This window comes from Drosophila ananassae, assembly GCF_017639315.1.
Source record: "Drosophila ananassae strain 14024-0371.13 chromosome 4 unlocalized genomic scaffold, ASM1763931v2 tig00000241, whole genome shotgun sequence".
Taxonomy (NCBI): domain Eukaryota; kingdom Metazoa; phylum Arthropoda; class Insecta; order Diptera; family Drosophilidae; genus Drosophila; species Drosophila ananassae.
The window spans coordinates 1126691-1142932 of record NW_025319047.1 but is presented as its reverse complement, the minus strand read 5'-3'; the positions used below and the strand labels follow the sequence as shown (position 1 = coordinate 1142932).

Below are 16242 nucleotides of genomic sequence, written 5' to 3'. Positions count from 1 at the left end.
ACACATAGTTTTGAAAGGCTGCACAAGCTCTCTTGTATATGATAACTTAGCCAACTCATTACCGTAATATACAAATGTATGGTTACCTTTTACATAATCTAAGTTAGAATCACTTTTATAATCTTTGGCTACCAGATTTCCTTCATTTTCTTCCTCCAGACATATGTAACTGTCTAGGCAAGAACTGCTGCAAAGTTTTATAGGCAATAAGCCTAGTACTACATCGTTTTTATCATCCAGCGATACAAGCTCAACTTTTTTAATAGGCATTGTAGGATCATTACCTTCAGGCCACTTTATCCTTGTAGTCGGGGTTTTTCTAAACACCTCTTTTCCAGGTATCATCTTAAAAACATGCTTTTTTCCACTCATAGGCGTTACCAATAAATTAATTGTTAGTATTCTAACATTTATTGATTAATTTATTGTTAAATTGGTATATATTACAATTGTAATAACCAACATTACTTGTGTAGAGAAAAGTTACGAAAAGAAATAGAGATTTTCAGGGAAGTAGTATAAAATCCTCATAGATTAAAATAAGCTGCTTTGACAGGTTTTGTGGCGGCTAGAGCTGTATAGACTGGTGGAGGCAAGCGGGATCGAACCGCTGACCTTCTGCGTGCAAAACAGATGCTCTACCAGCTGAGCTATACCCCCAGGTAATTCTTGCTTAAAGCATAAATCACTCAGGCTGAAATGCAAGAAATATTTATCTATTAGGCTATTGCTAAATAGTGTACAAATTCTGCAGGGTGTACACACTTCTCTATTTTTTTGTCTCCTTAGCGTTATACGTCACACCATCCAAATAAATCTGTGAACTGAAAATTAACAAGAAGTTTTCCTTTAAAAATTTTTTAACTAAATTATCACTAACGCAGTATATTATATAATTCATTTAACCACACATGAAAATTTTAGTTTGATTAAAACGGATAAAAACTGTATTGATGTTTAGTATAGCTGAAAAATGAAATGATCCCGTAGCTCAGCCGGTAGAGCAACTGACTTTTAATCAGTGGGTCACGCGTTCGAATCGCGTCGGGATCACTCACAAATTTTGAAAAACATGCTAAAAGAACAAGACAAAATATTCACCAACCTAAATGGTAAAGAAACTCCACTACTTGAGGGTGCAAAAAAACGTGGTGGTTGGCAAAAAACAAAGGAATTACTGGATTTAGGATCAGAAAAAATCATTGATGAAGTAAAGAAATCTGGCTTGAGAGGTCGAGGGGGTGCAGGATTTTCCACCGGCCTTAAGTGGAGCTTTATGCCCAAAAATCTCCCAAAAGCATATTTAGTAGTCAATGCAGATGAGTCAGAACCTGGTACATGTAAAGATAGAGATATATTGCGATATGAGCCACATAAGTTACTTGAGGGAATTCTCCTGGCCAGCAGAGCGATCAGCGCATCAGTTGCGTATATTTATATCAGGGGTGAATTTTATAATGAATATTTAGTTCTGAAAAAAGCACTTGAGGAAGCCTATAAAGAAAACTTAATTGGAAAAAATGCCTGCAAATCAGGTTATGATCTTGATGTGTTTATCCATAGGGGTGCAGGAGCTTACATATGTGGAGAAGAAACAGCTCAACTTGAATCAATTGAAGGAAAAAAGGGCTTTCCTCGCATGAAGCCTCCATTTCCCGCAGGTGTTGGACTTTTTGGCTGCCCAACCACAATAAACAACGTTGAAACTATAGCCATGGTTCCAGATATTCTAAATCGCGGAGGAGAATGGTTTACATCTCTTGGTAAACCAAATAATACTGGTACCAAGGTCTTTTGTATTTCAGGACATGTAAACAACCCGTGTAATGTTGAAGAAGAGCTCGGAATTCCATTACGTGAATTAATTGAAAAATACGCAGGTGGAGTGCGAGGAGGTTGGGATAATTTACTTGCTGTAATACCTGGTGGGTCTTCAGCGCCATTAATTCCAAAATCTATATGCGATACTATTGAAATGGATTTTGATTCATTAAGAACTGCACAATCAGGGCTTGGTACTGCTGCTGTAATAGTGATGGATAAATCAACTGATATAATAGCTGCAATAGAGAGGTTATCACACTTTTATATGCATGAGTCCTGTGGACAATGCACACCATGCCGTGAAGGTACTGGATGGATGTGGAGGATTATGAAGAGGATGGTGGCAGGAGATATTAAACCTGATGAAATAGATAAGCTGCTTGACCTTACAACTCAAATAGAAGGACATACAATTTGCGCGCTTGGCGATGCTGCAGCTTGGCCGATTCAAGGATTAATAAGACATTTTCGCCATGTTATCAAAGAGAGAGCGATAATTTAACTTTACTTATACTTCTTAAGCCGTTTTGCTACTTAGCAACCAGAGCTAAAAAATATTGATTCCCTTCTCTTTTAGGTGCCAATTCTACCTTTGCGATATCTTCAGTGTCTCGAATTAGCCGTTCTAATTTTTCCAGTCCAACTTCAGTGTTTATAAGCTCTCTCCCTCTAAATCTCATTGTGACTTTAATTTTATGTCCGTGGACAAGTAAGTCTCTTGCTTGACGCAATTTTGTTTCGTAGTCGTGATCACCAATATTAGGACCCAGTTTAATTTCTTTTATAGTTAATGTTTTTTGTTTCTTTTTTGCTTCACTTGCTTTCTTTTTTATATCATACTTTTGCTTGCTATAATCCAGAATTTTACATACTGGAGGGGTTGAATCAGGTGCAATTTCCACCAAGTCTAAACCAACACCCTGTGCAAGCTCCAAAGCTCGTTCTATTAGCACGATTCCGATCATTTCACCACTGTGATCAACTAAGCGTACCTCCTTAGCTGTGATGAATCCATTAATTCTGTTTTTATTGTTCTTTTTAACTTGCAAACTTTAACTCCCTTAATTCAAATTAATACTTTTTAACAACAATTCAATAGCCTTCTCCAAAGAAAAAGACTCCTGTCTTTCCGATCCTAAATTTCTCACTGACACAGTTTTACTGGTAACTTCATTTTTGCCTACAATCCACAATATAGGAACCTTGTTTAGACTATGCAAACAACTATGCTAAGCTATATATAACGAATGAATTTTTTTATATATTGGTTATTAGTATTTTGTATTTCCTGAACAGTTCCATGGGAAATGATCTCCCCTTCATATAATACTGCTATTTTATCAGCTATTTTAAATGCACTATGAATATCATGTGTAATCGTGATAATTGTAGGGTTAAGATCTCTAGATAATTTTATTATTATCTCGTTTACTATATCTGACATAATTGGGTCCAATTCTGAAGTTGGTTCATCCAAAATAATGATTTCTGGATTGTGTGCAATCGCCCTTGCAAGTGCCACTCTTTTTTTCATTCCACCTGATAGCTCTATTGGAAACATATCTGCTATGCTTTCCTCCAGTCCAACATCATTTAACTTCTCGATTGCTAGCTGTTTTGCCTCTTTTTTGCTGATATTAAAGCGCTTTTTATAATTAAAAGATATATTTTCCCACACTGTAACGTAGTCAAATAAAGCGGAATTTTGAAATAAAACCCCAAATTTATTTTTGCTTTTACTATTTATTTTAACAGACCCTGAGTCTGGAGCAAGCAAGCCGATAATTGTTTTTGTTAATACAGATTTGCCGCTTCCTGAGCCACCAAGTATGACTAATGATTCCCCTTTTAATATATCAAAATTTAGATCTTTTAGTACTGTCCTATCATCAAAAGATAAGCTTAAGTTCAATATTGATATTATGGGGTTACGCATGTATCAAAGTAATCATGTAGTTTGCTAAAATGATCAGTATGGACGATAAAACAACAGTTGATGTTGTAGCAACACCTACTCCTCGTGCACCTTCTTTGCAATGGTAACCGTAATAGCAGCTTGAGACAGAAATTATGGCGCCAAATACAGTTGCTTTTATTAGCCCAGTTATAAAATCATACGTATTAAAGAACTGAGCTGTGTGTTTAATGTATATATTTAAATTGTGGTTAAATTCGAAGACTGCAGTGATACATCCTCCAAATATTCCTATTAAATCTGCACATACTGTAAGTATGGGAAATACTATGATTGACGCTAAAATCCTTGGTGCAATTAAATATTTAAAAGGGTTGATGTTCAAGGTTGTAAGTGCATCTATTTGCTCGGTGATGCGCATTGTACCAATTTCTGCTGCAACTGATGATCCAACCTTTCCTACCATTATTAAGCTGATCAAAACTGGTCCTAACTCTTTAATGATAGTGATCGTAACAAGTTTGGGTATTATCTGTTCTTGGTTAATTAATGGGTCACTCAAGCTGCTTTGTAAAACTATCGCCGCTCCTATGAAAACTCCAGTGAGCCCAACAATTGGCAGAGAGAAAAAGCCTATCTCTATAATTTGTCTTGTTGGACAAGCCAACTTCAGGTATAGTTACGATAGATGGAATAAATTGCACACAAGCCAGTAATAAGCATAAAACTCATGTAAGAAGAAATTTTCTTAGTTTTGTTTATCAATTTCACTATTTGTTACAAGAGTTATCGGTGTTGGAAAATATTATGCTTCCTCAACTCATTGCAGGAAAAAGCAAAGCTGAAGCAAAAAAAAATTCGCAAGCAATGTTGGAAAAATTTGGTCTGGAAAACAAAGCAAGTAGCATGGTATCTGAAGTTTCGGGTGGGGAAAGGCAGAGAGTTGCAATTGCAAGAAGCATTGTAAATTCTCCAAAGCTTTTACTTGCAGATGAGCCAACAGGAAATTTAGATCCAACAAATTCTTTTAAGGTGTTTTTACTGCTACATTCATACGTAAAGGAAAATAACAGCTCTATGCTTATAGTAACACACAATCATCTCCTTGCAGAAAAGGCAGACTGCATTTTCCAATTGAGAGATCGATCATTAGTGAAGTTGTGAATAGGAAAAATAGCACAATTTCTATGCCTTATACTTATCTAACCAATGATCATTAACAGAGTACAACTCACATGAAATGCTTTCATTGCTTTTTATACACGGACTTTTTAACTTACGCTGTTTACTTAGGGAACACCCCGATAACATAAACACAGCTAAAACAAAAAATAATAGCTTTTTAAACATAACAAAACCTTTTCATTTATATTACTACACTCATTTCTCTTGTTTGTAAAGATTAGGCATATTCTTTTACCCTTACCTCTTTTTTGACCTTTTGAGAAGAAATAGTTGCACTATTCAAGCGCAGTTTTATATAATTGTCCACGATTTGAGTCACTTCCTCTTCTTTATCCTTTAGAAAGTGATTAGTATCATCTATTATATGGTATTTCATGTGATCACTTCTTACTGAATTTATCAACCTTTTTGCTAATTCTGTTACATCGCTTTCTTCTGAGATTGTATCATTACTGCTTTGTATTATAAGCCCAGAAACTGGACAGGGAGAAAGAAAAGAAAAATCGTACTTAGTTACCGGAAGAGAAAGAGCAATAAAACCCACTATCTCAGGGCGGCGCATTGTTAGCTGCATAGCCACCCATGCTCCAAAAGAAAAACCAGCGATCCAAATTGGAACATTGCTAGGATTATGTTCCTGAAGCCAATCAATGGCTACCGCAGCGTCAGTTAATTCTCCTATACCCTTATCAAAAGTTCCGGTAGATTTTCCCACACCACGAAAGTTAATCTTCAATGCAGAAAAATTGTTATCGATAAAAGACGTATATGTACTATGTACAATTTTACTATCCATATGACCACCATATTGAGGATGATGATGTAAAACCAGCACAACCGGCGCGTTGGCATCTTTGCTTTGGTGGTATTCACCTTCTATCTTTCTTGTTGCATTATTCAAAAAAACTTCAACCATGGTAACCCCTAATAAGAACCCGCTTGACAGGTATTAATGACGTGAGTTATTAATTATGTATTAATTTCGCTGTTTTTGCAATAAATTTTTTATCGTGTTAAAGCTAACGTACATAGTTATGGCTATAGTTGATGGTAAACTTATTTAAGTGACAGATGAGTCCATTCTCTTTAGAAAATAGTGGTTGCGTATATGCTGATTACAATGCAACTGCTCCAATTAGTGAAAATGTAAAAAAAAGTATATTTGAGGTCTTGTTAAAACAAACGCTCAATCCATCATCACTACATAAAAGAGGACAAGAAGCGAGGAAGATTCTTCAGGATGCAAGAGATAACGTACGTGGTGCTATTGGCGTCTCAAGTGATAAAGAAATAGTTTTCACGTCTGGTGCAACCGAAGCGAATAACCTTGTTATGAGAGGAATAGCAGGCTACCTGCATGTAATTTCAGCTATAGAGCATCCTTCAATTCTTAATTCTGCATGTAATCCATACATAATACCCGTTAATCAGGAGGGCATTGTTGACTTTTTAGAGCTAGAAAAAATTCTAAGCGAACTTAAAGGAAACAAAGCAATAGTTTCAGTTATGATGGCAAATAACGAAACCGGAGTTATTCAACCTATTGAGGAAATAGCTGAAATAGCCCACAAATTTGGAGCAATTTGCCACACTGACACTGCTCAAAGTGTTGGGAAAATTAAAGTTAATATGGAAGATTTAGGAGTGGATTTACTCACTTTATCCGCCCATAAATTTGGCGGTGTAGCAGGAAGTGGAGTTTTAATATTCAATAAAGAACTTGCGATAGAACCGATTATAATAGGTGGTGGACAAGAGAAGGGATTTCGTGGTGGTACGGAAAATATTGTTGCGATTGCAGGCCTTTCTGCTGCACTGCAAAATATTCCAGACCTTCTATCAAAAATGGATGAAGTAAAGGAGCTACGTGATCAATTAGAGTGTGAATTATTAAATTTTGCCAGTGACATAAGAATCTTCGGTAAAAACTCTAAGAGGCTGCCAAACACAAGTTTTATTTATATGCCAGGAGTAAAGAGTGATGTGCAGCTCATGCATTTTGACTTGAATTATATTGCAGTTAGTAATGGCTCCGCATGTTCTTCTGGAAAAGTTGAGCCTTCCCATGTTTTGCTTGCAATGGGGGCAACAAAAGAGCAAGCAGAGTGTTCAATTAGAATCAGTATAGGTCCAGAAACTAAACCACAAGACATAAAAAAAATAGTGGATTGTTGGTATAATATCTACAAGCAGAACACCTTGGTATAGATAATACGTGATATCATGCAGGGAGCTATAAATTAGATGTAAAAAATTCCTTTACAAGTTTCGCCAGCCCCCTTATCATAACAGTGAAGCTATTTATTTATCTTCGCAATCTGTGCAGGTTAATGACAAAAAACTTAGGGTATTTGGCGTCTCATGTTTAATTTTTCGCACTACGTGCATCGCATGTCTTTAAAAATTTTTAGGTTTTTACCTATATAAGCCGAAACGCGCTTACAAAGCGTTTAAGACAGCAAAAAACGTCAAATTGACAAGGGAGAATTTGAATGCTAGCTACTACGGGGTTTCTTTGCCTTTTTTCCTGCTTAGTAAATTTCTTAAACACTTGCGGTGTAGGTTAGTTGCAAGTTAAAAGCAGCTAAATCGCTCTTAATCAAGCGTTTTAGAATAAAAAAAACGCCGATATTTTAGTACATAGTAAATAGCCAACCACCACGGGGCTTCTTTTGCCTTTTTTTTATTTAGTAAATTTCTTAAATATTTATGGCTAAAGCAATTTAAGAGACCGAAAATGGTGTCATTTCAGTGCCCCTGTAATGTCATCCCAGTGCCCTGACTACTTGGATCCAGGAATTTTATTAAGTTGGTGAGCATAAAAATAGCTGTTTTACGTTAAAATACAATGTTTTGATGATTATGGAAAGGCTGGATTCCAGTGCCAAGCACTGGAATGACATCCTCCCTTATGGAAATTGCTCTCAAATCACAATGTTCGTACAGCTATGGAATGAATCGCGGTATGACGGTTATCAGTAAACATGAATTACTTTAGCTATGCAATCAGGCTTCCTAAAAACACTTTGTAGCCAATCAATTCTTGAGTATAAAAAGAATTCCTTTAATAATAAGGTATGCTAATCAGGAATTTAATAAAACAAGCAACTCAAGTAGGAAGCAGTGAAAATGCAATACGGTATGTCGAATATCTCTATCAATTTGAGAAGTTTAGAAACACATTAAACCTCACTTTATCACTAATAAAGCAAAATAGGCTCTCATTTGAAATATACCAAGAGGGATTAGTGGATATGGAAGAGGGAGTGTGTAAGACAATCAGGTCTTCCAGTGTAAATAGATATGTTATTGTACTGAGGAAGTCAAACCCATACATTATAGTGCATGAACTTTCACACATGGTTGAAAATGAACTGAACTTAAATTTGGAGCAGGAATTCCTCCATAAAGTTTACCAGGATATTGAGCAGAACCTAAAGCAAGCAAATATTCTTGTGCAGAAAATTATCGGCCAAGTTATATTTAAGGAGATACAGGCTTATCAAACTGCAAAATCACGTGCATCTGAATTATTTGCACGCTATTTTGAGCTATTTGCTTGGGCGCAGGAGGTTTACCCTAAAGATAAAGAATACTTAATCCGCACTCAAGACTTAAACAAAGTGTTCCTTGCTACTGGCCAATGGAAAAAGAGCTACCTTGATTCACAAATGATGGAGAGAATAGATAAGGAAATCAAGGAATACAGCAATAAAACTGCCACTAAAGACGTAACCAAAGTGCAAAGCAGTTGGACTAATAAATTTTCTCCTGGGGGCAAAAAAATTAGCTCTATATTTGGAGATGATGATTAGCTTATAGTGCAGGTTTTCCTACGTCATCCCGCGATTCATTCCACGACTGTACGAACGTCTAGTTTAGTGATAAAATGTATATAACTATTGATGTCATTCGAGCATTTACATTTGTTACATCAGCACTCACATTTGTCATCTCAGTCTCCTCTTCCTGTCATCCCAGTGCGTGACACTGGGATGACACCATCATAAAGGAATCAGTGTCAGCTACTTTCATGACACCATTCTTTTTTCTGGATCCAAGTAGTCAGGGCACTGGGATGACGAGAGAGGAGACCTGGAATAACAAGAAAGTGCTCCATCTCAATAGCGCAATGTTCATACGATTGTAGATTCATTCGCGGTATAGATCCCGCTAACACGTAGCGGGATGACGGTTGTCGGTAAATCTTTTAGCTGTAGAAGTTAACTTTGCAGTTAACTTCTACAGCGTTTCAAGATATAGTTTTGATAATAAAGTGCTCGAATATACATGAAAACCATTTTAGCTGTTGAAACAAGCTGCGACGAAACTGCAGTAGCGATTGTAAATAGTGACAAGCAAGTCCTTGCTCACGAAATTCTCTCCCAAGCAGAACACAAAAAACGTGGTGGGGTGATCCCTGAAATAGCTTCACGTGCTCATATGGAGCATTTAAGTGGTCTAATAAAAAGCGCCGTGGAAAAATCTAACCTTAACTTTTGTGACCTCAATGCAATTGCAGCAACATCAGGACCAGGACTCATAGGTGGATTAATAGTTGGTACAATGATGGCTAAAGCAATTGCGCATGTAGCACAAAAACCATTCATTGCAGTGAATCACTTAGAAGCGCATGCATTGGTTATTAGGTTACTGCATGAGGTAAAATTTCCATTTTTAGTCCTACTAATATCAGGTGGTCACTGTCAATTTTTAATTGCACAGGATGTAGGTAAATACATTAAACTTGGAGAAACGCTCGATGATTCACTAGGAGAAGCATTTGATAAAGTTGCTAAGATGCTGGGTTTAAGCTATCCCGGAGGGCCATTAATTGAAAAGTTAGCTAAAAAAGGCAATGGTGCAAGATTTAAATTGCCAAGGGCAATGATAAAACGTTATGGATGTAACTTTTCGTTTTCTGGAATTAAAACAGCAGTAAAAAACTTAGTGCAAGAACTTAAAATGAGCGAGCAAGATGTGTGTGATGTATGTGCTTCGTTTCAAGAGTGTATTAGTGACATACTGCTGGACAGGGTTAGTAATGCGATTATTATGGCCGAATCTTTAAATATCAAAATCAATGACTTTGTGATTACCGGCGGAGTTGCAGCAAATAATTTCTTGAGAGAAAAATTAAAACAACACATAAACTTAAACATATTTTTTCCCCCTAACGACCTATGTACAGACAATGCAATTATGGTTGGATGGACAGGAATTGAAAGGTTACAGAAAAATTATATAGATCCACTTAATTTTGCACCAAGACCTAAGTGGGAGTTAGAGAGTTATTAAAAGCTCTCAATTCTGAATTATAGCTAAAGTGACTTAGGTTCTCTAATTGCACATAAGTCAACAATAATTTTCACACAAATCAAAACAGCATATCTTCTCCATAATCCTTGGTAATTTTACATAAGTTAAAATGTAAAAGACAAGATTTGATCTGACAGACAAGAATTAACTGACAGAAGAATTGAGGTAGTCAAAACTAATATCAGGCTCTTGTGTAATGCTACTAATATTTTTCTGAAAAGCAATATATTTGCTATCAAGAAAAGTTTGCATAGGCGTTTTGCCATAGCAATATTTACCCGAGTGAGGTCTTGTCTCATTATAAGAACGCAACCAATGATCAACATCAATCTGTAGATCTTCCAAAGAACTGTAGATTTTCTTTCTAAAGATGATATTGTAACACTCATCTTGCATGGTTCTATGAAACCTTTCACATATGCCATTAGTCTGTGGAGAGTTGGCTTTAGTTCTAGAATGATCGATGTTTTCTATGCCCAAATAAAGCTGATAAGCGTGATTTTCGGGCTTGCCACAGTACTCCGTACCCCTATCAGTTAAAATGCGTAATAATGGAATTTTCTGCTCATCAAAAAATGGAATAACTCTATCGTTGAGAAGATCTGCAGCTGTAATAGCTGTTCTGTCCGTGTAAAGTTTAACCATTGCAACTCTGGAATAAGTATCAACAAAAGTTTGCTGATAAATGCGCCCTATACCTTTGATATTGCCCACATAATAGGTATCTTGAGAACCCAAATAACCTGGATGTTGCGTCTCAATTTCACCATGAGCTTCCCTTTGTTCTTTCACTTTTTCTAAAGCTGCAAGTTGTTCTTCAGTTAAAATGATTCCGTCTTGAGCTACTTTTGTCTCTAGTGCTTTAAGTCTCTTTTTGAGAGTTTCAAGGTCATTTCTTAGCCATACAGACCTTACTCCTCCCTGAGAAATTATTATACCTCTTTTTCTCAGTTCATTTGCAGCTCTTTCTTGCCCATATGCTGGAAATTCTGTTGCTATACCAATCACTGCTCTTTCTATATCGTCGGAAACTCTGTTTGCTAATAGCGGTTTTTTCTTACTTATTTCATGTAATGCTTCCTCTCCTCCATTTTCATATAACTCCTTAAAGCGATAAAATGTATCTCTTGAGTATCCCATCACTTTGCATGCTTGAGACACATTTCCTAGTTGTTTTGCTAGTTCTCTAGCTTTGGTTTTAATATTTTTGTCTGTATTGTACTCATATCTAACACTCCTTTATTTTTAACTTACTTTTTTAAAGTGTCAGGTCAAGTCTTATTTAATACAGTCAAGCCGCATTATACTTGTTAGGTGGAAGTGGACGGCAACATATTTACCACGAAGTCTAACTAAGTTCTTGCTTGTCCCTTCCATCGGCATTGCTGTCTTTATTTTCAATAAAATTATTGTCCTATGCTCTTTTGATGTTTATTGATAATAAAATTCTGTTTTATCAACCAACATCCTATGCATAATTACAGCTAATTTTCTTGCTACTGCTACAATTGCTTTTTTCATTCCTTTTTTCTTCGCAACCCCAGTTTTTTAATTTAAATGTCCTCTTGGTAACTGTAAGCATTGTTTGTGCAGCTTCATATAACATACTTCTACATTCCGCTGGTCCCATCTTTGATATGCTGCCATGCCGATCAACTTCTCCAGAAGAATATTGCCTTGGTGTCAACCATATATATGCTCCAACTGTATCAGATTTCTCAAACCTATGTGGGTTATCAATTGCAGCTTTATACGTCATTGCTACTATAATCCCCACTCCTGGAACAGTAGTTAACAATTTACAATCATCGTCTTTTTCACCTTGTTCTGAAAGCATTTTGTCAAGCTTTCTTAATGACTTTTCTATTGCTTCCAAACTACAAACTAACGCTTCAATTGAACTCCTACTGATTTCATCCAAATTATTTATTGCCTCTTGTATTCTTAAAGCGAAAGTTTCAAATTTTGATCCTTTATCGACCATGTATCTTCAACAACCCTCTTATTGTTCCAATAACCTGCTGTTTGCTACACATTAGCTGTCTTCTGCTTCCAAGCGCTATTTTAATTTGACAACTGATTTTACTAACACTTCTCATCATCTGCGCTATACCCCTCGCATCGTTTTTATCATTCTTATTGATTCTTGCAGACAACGCTGCTGCCATATGCCTTGCATCTACACAAATTACTGGTAATCCAAAACTCCTTAACTCTTTGCACATTGATATTGACAACTATCCACTTTCTATTCCTATGGGTTCGTATTTTTTGCCTTGGCTAATCTGCTATTACCTTACTTTCGCTTGCAACAACTTCTTCCTTAACAACTTTTCCTTTCTCATCAACGATACTTATAAAAGTTTCTTTTAATGAGATCGCTATAATATTTCATGACCTACTGTAAAAGTTTAAATTATTTTTGAAGAACCAATTCATTGAATTTGTTACTTCGTGCTAAAATAATGGAGTATGTCTCTCCATCATTCAATAGCAATTACAGTATGTTTAGCTATAATTTGAAAAACAAAAATTCGTCATTCCGCTACTAGTTAGCGGGATCTAGAGATACCGCGGCGGCATGACGTAGGATTGCTGTCATCCCGCTGCTTGTTAGCGGCTAAGAGATACTGTGAATAAATCACGGTATGACGGTTAAGTATCCCGCTACGTGTTAGCGGCTGAGATAACGCGAATAAATCGCGGGATGACGTGTTGCTTGGGTCAGCTATAGAAGCAAAACTCATCATTTTGAAAGAGGAAGAGATTTTTCCGGACCCTCAGCGGAGATTGATTTTGGATCTGATAATTCTGTATTTACCTTGATTGGCTCTAATGGAGTTTTCTGCTCTTCTGGTTTATCGTCTGGAATTGGAACAGGCCAATCCATAATGTTTTGCGGTATAACTTCTGCTTCTTTAGCTTCTTTTTGACCTGTTGAAGATGATGCATCAACGCCTGCATTTTTGGTAACTTCTTGTTTTAGTTGTTTATTTTCTTCTTGCAGTTGCTTTAAATTTTTCTTTAACTCGTCAATCTCTCTTATTTTTTGTTTTAATTGTTCAGATATAGTTAGTTTGTCTCTAGTCAATTTTTTGTTTTCTTGTCTTAACCCACTAGCTATTCTGCTTGAGTTGTTGTTTACAGCTTGTATACCTTGGTCTTGCTGCTGCATGCTTGTTCCTCTACTTTCATATTCAACTTCAGTTTGAGTTGCCTGACCTTTTTCCTGCTGTAATATGTTCTGCAGTTGCTCTAGACTCTCTTTGACAGATGCCAGCTCTTCCTGTGTACACGTTAACATCCCTTCCTTTTCCTTAAGTTGATATTGAAGTTTTTCTATTTCCCTCTTCGTATTTTCTTCGCTTAGCTCATCTGCAAGTGATTTTCCAGGTTCAAGTTGTCGAATTTCCCTCTCTAAATCTTCCTTGTATCTTGAAAAAAGCATCTAGTGTTTTTAAGCTTAAGCATTAGGTGGAGAAGGGAAGAACTCTGGAAGATTCCTTAGATATAAAATCTGTAGAAAAGAAAAGAGTTCCCTTCTCAAAAGTAGAGGCTGGACGGTATCGTAGAAAGGCCTAAATGGTTCTAATTCTGTATTCACAAGGTAAGCCTTACTTTTCATTTTTAATAGTAGTATATGGAGTTATATATGATCAACAACTTTTTAGGTATAGATGTTTCAAAAGAACGCTTTGATGTTTCTCTCTCATTCATAAGTAAAAAAGGAAAGCGTGAAACTAGGAAAAGGAAATTTAAAAATGATGATACTGGGTTTCAAGGTCTACTGAACTTTCTACAAAAACATAACGTAGAAGAAGTAAAAGCTTGCATGGAATCCACTGGTTGTTATAGCGAAGCTTTGGCTGAGTTCCTCCACAACGCTGGATATTTCGTTAGTGTTGTAAACCCAGCTTGCATAAGATTTTATGCAAAAAGTAAGCTTACACGACAAAAGAATGACCAGACTGATGCAGAGATTATTGCAGATTATTGTCAAAGACAGGAACCTTCTCGTTGGACACCACCTTCTCCTGAAAAGAAAAAATTAAAACATCTTTATCGTTGCTCAAATGCGTTAAAGGATGAGTTAACATTAGCAAATAATCATTTAGAAAAGAAAGAGAGACTGCCTAAAGAAGTTGCAAATGCTTGGGAAGACCTTGCAATGAACATAGAGCAAAAAATAGAAACAATAAAAAACTCCATACGCGAACTATTAAAACAACACAAAGAATTGTTGGAAGATTTTCAACTCCTATTAACTATTCCAGGAATAGGAGAGGAAACAGCAATAGCTATTTTAGCTGAAATTCCTGGTATAAAAGCCTTTATAAATGCTAGGCAATTGGCAGCATATGCTGGAACTATACCACAAAATATAACATCAGGCTCATCCGTACATGCCAAGCCCAGATTAAGTAAAACCGGTTCACGAACATTACGTAAAGCAATGTACTTTCCTGCTATAGCAGCTAAAAAGCATAATCCTATCATTATGGCTTCTTGCGAAAGATTAAAAGAGAAAGGCAAGCATGCTATGGCCATAGTTGGTGCTGCAATGCGTAAGTTACTTCATATAGTTTTTGGTGTTTTAAGTTCAAAAAAGGCCTTTGATCCAGATCATATCAAGAACTATAGGGCTAAAAGGTTAACTGAAGGTTTAGTACTTTAAAATCAAAAAATGCTTCTAATTCATCTTATGTAAAATGGCATCTTACACAAATTTATTGAATGTTGTTGGTTAGTGGATATGTTGATAAGTAAATTTCTGCTGTTTTATATGTAACTAATTTACTTATCAACATATCCACTAACTATAATCTGTATACTGCTACACAGTTGGAAGTATTTTTTGATTTTATTATGCAATTTGGAGAATTTTTATGACTTTTTTGTTGACTAACAAGACGGTATCTTTTCTGATCAAATATCTAACTGCATTAACTTCACCTATCATTGCAGCTAAATGAAGTAAACTATCTTGCTCTGATCCGTATTTGTTATTAATTAGTGCTTGTAATATTTCTGCTTTTTTCCCCTCTTTGGCGTAATCAAGAGATGTTTTACCTTCATTATCTTCCACAAAAGGATTAATATTCTTCTTCGTGAGTAACAAATCCACCATGCTTAATTCATCAAACTCTATAGCGCAATGCAGTGGAGTTTTTCCGTTTAACCCTCTGACATTAACATCTAATCCAGGTTGATTAATGAGACACTTTATTAACTCCAAACTTAAGTTATCAGCCATTTTATATTCAAAATCTTTTTTATATTTGAAATTTAGTATTAGATAATTCTTGGAGTGAGTTTGTAATCTCTTCAGTTAGTACCATATGAATCTTTTCAGTGTCACTCAGTGATGCAAGTAGTGCTGAAACTCTATTTGGAATATTAAGCAAATTATTACGAACAACTCTTGCTACGTTAAATGCTTCAGTTTTTACCTCTTCAATTGACACAAATTTGCCTATTTCAGCTTTCACTTTAGCTTCCAAAAGTTTACCACGCTCGGTTTCATTTTTTATTCGCGTTTTTAGCAATATCGTTGAAAGTGTTTCTCCGCGCTCTTTTCTCCTCAGTGGTTGACTTGGATCTCTTATTGCTGCTACCGCTTCATTTGCTTGTTCTCGGTCAATAAGTCCATCTTCCAGCTCAACTATTCCTTTTTTTACTAAAGAACAGACATATTGCCTCGAAAATCCTTTTTCCCTTGCCCACTCTGCTTGCGTAATTCTCACCTTTTTTTCTCCTTTTTTAGCACTGCTCAAGCACTTCTCAGCTATAATTTCGTAAGTAGTTAACATTTGAAATATGTCTAACGCTAAAGAAGGCCCGAGGTCAGGACCACCAAATCCGCTATTCTGGCCAAAAGGACCCACTTTTTATGATATTTCTAGTGTATTAAAATCTTTACTAAAATTCATAACATAGAACATTAATGCTAAAGAATCTGCTTCATTATCATCTGTTGGACAAAAACCCTTTTTCTGCAC

At 36.0% G+C, this 16242-nt stretch overlaps 1 protein-coding gene and 2 non-coding genes across 3 annotated transcripts; 2 read left to right on the top strand and 1 right to left on the bottom strand.

The window, feature by feature from the left end:
- The first annotated feature begins 432 nt into the window (after window positions 1–432).
- LOC123258075 (NADH-quinone oxidoreductase subunit F-like) lies at window positions 433–2387 on the top strand. The gene has a single exon (XM_044717984.1). The coding sequence runs from the start codon at window positions 1073–1075 to the stop codon at window positions 2324–2326; it is 1254 nt and encodes a 417-aa protein (XP_044573919.1). The 5' UTR covers window positions 433–1072; the 3' UTR covers window positions 2327–2387.
- On the bottom strand, window positions 588–660 carry Trnaa-ugc. The gene has a single exon. It is a non-coding gene; the product is annotated as a tRNA-Ala (tRNA).
- Trnak-uuu lies at window positions 981–1053 on the top strand. The gene has a single exon. It is a non-coding gene; the product is annotated as a tRNA-Lys (tRNA).
- Window positions 2388–16242: the final 13855 nt, after the last annotated feature.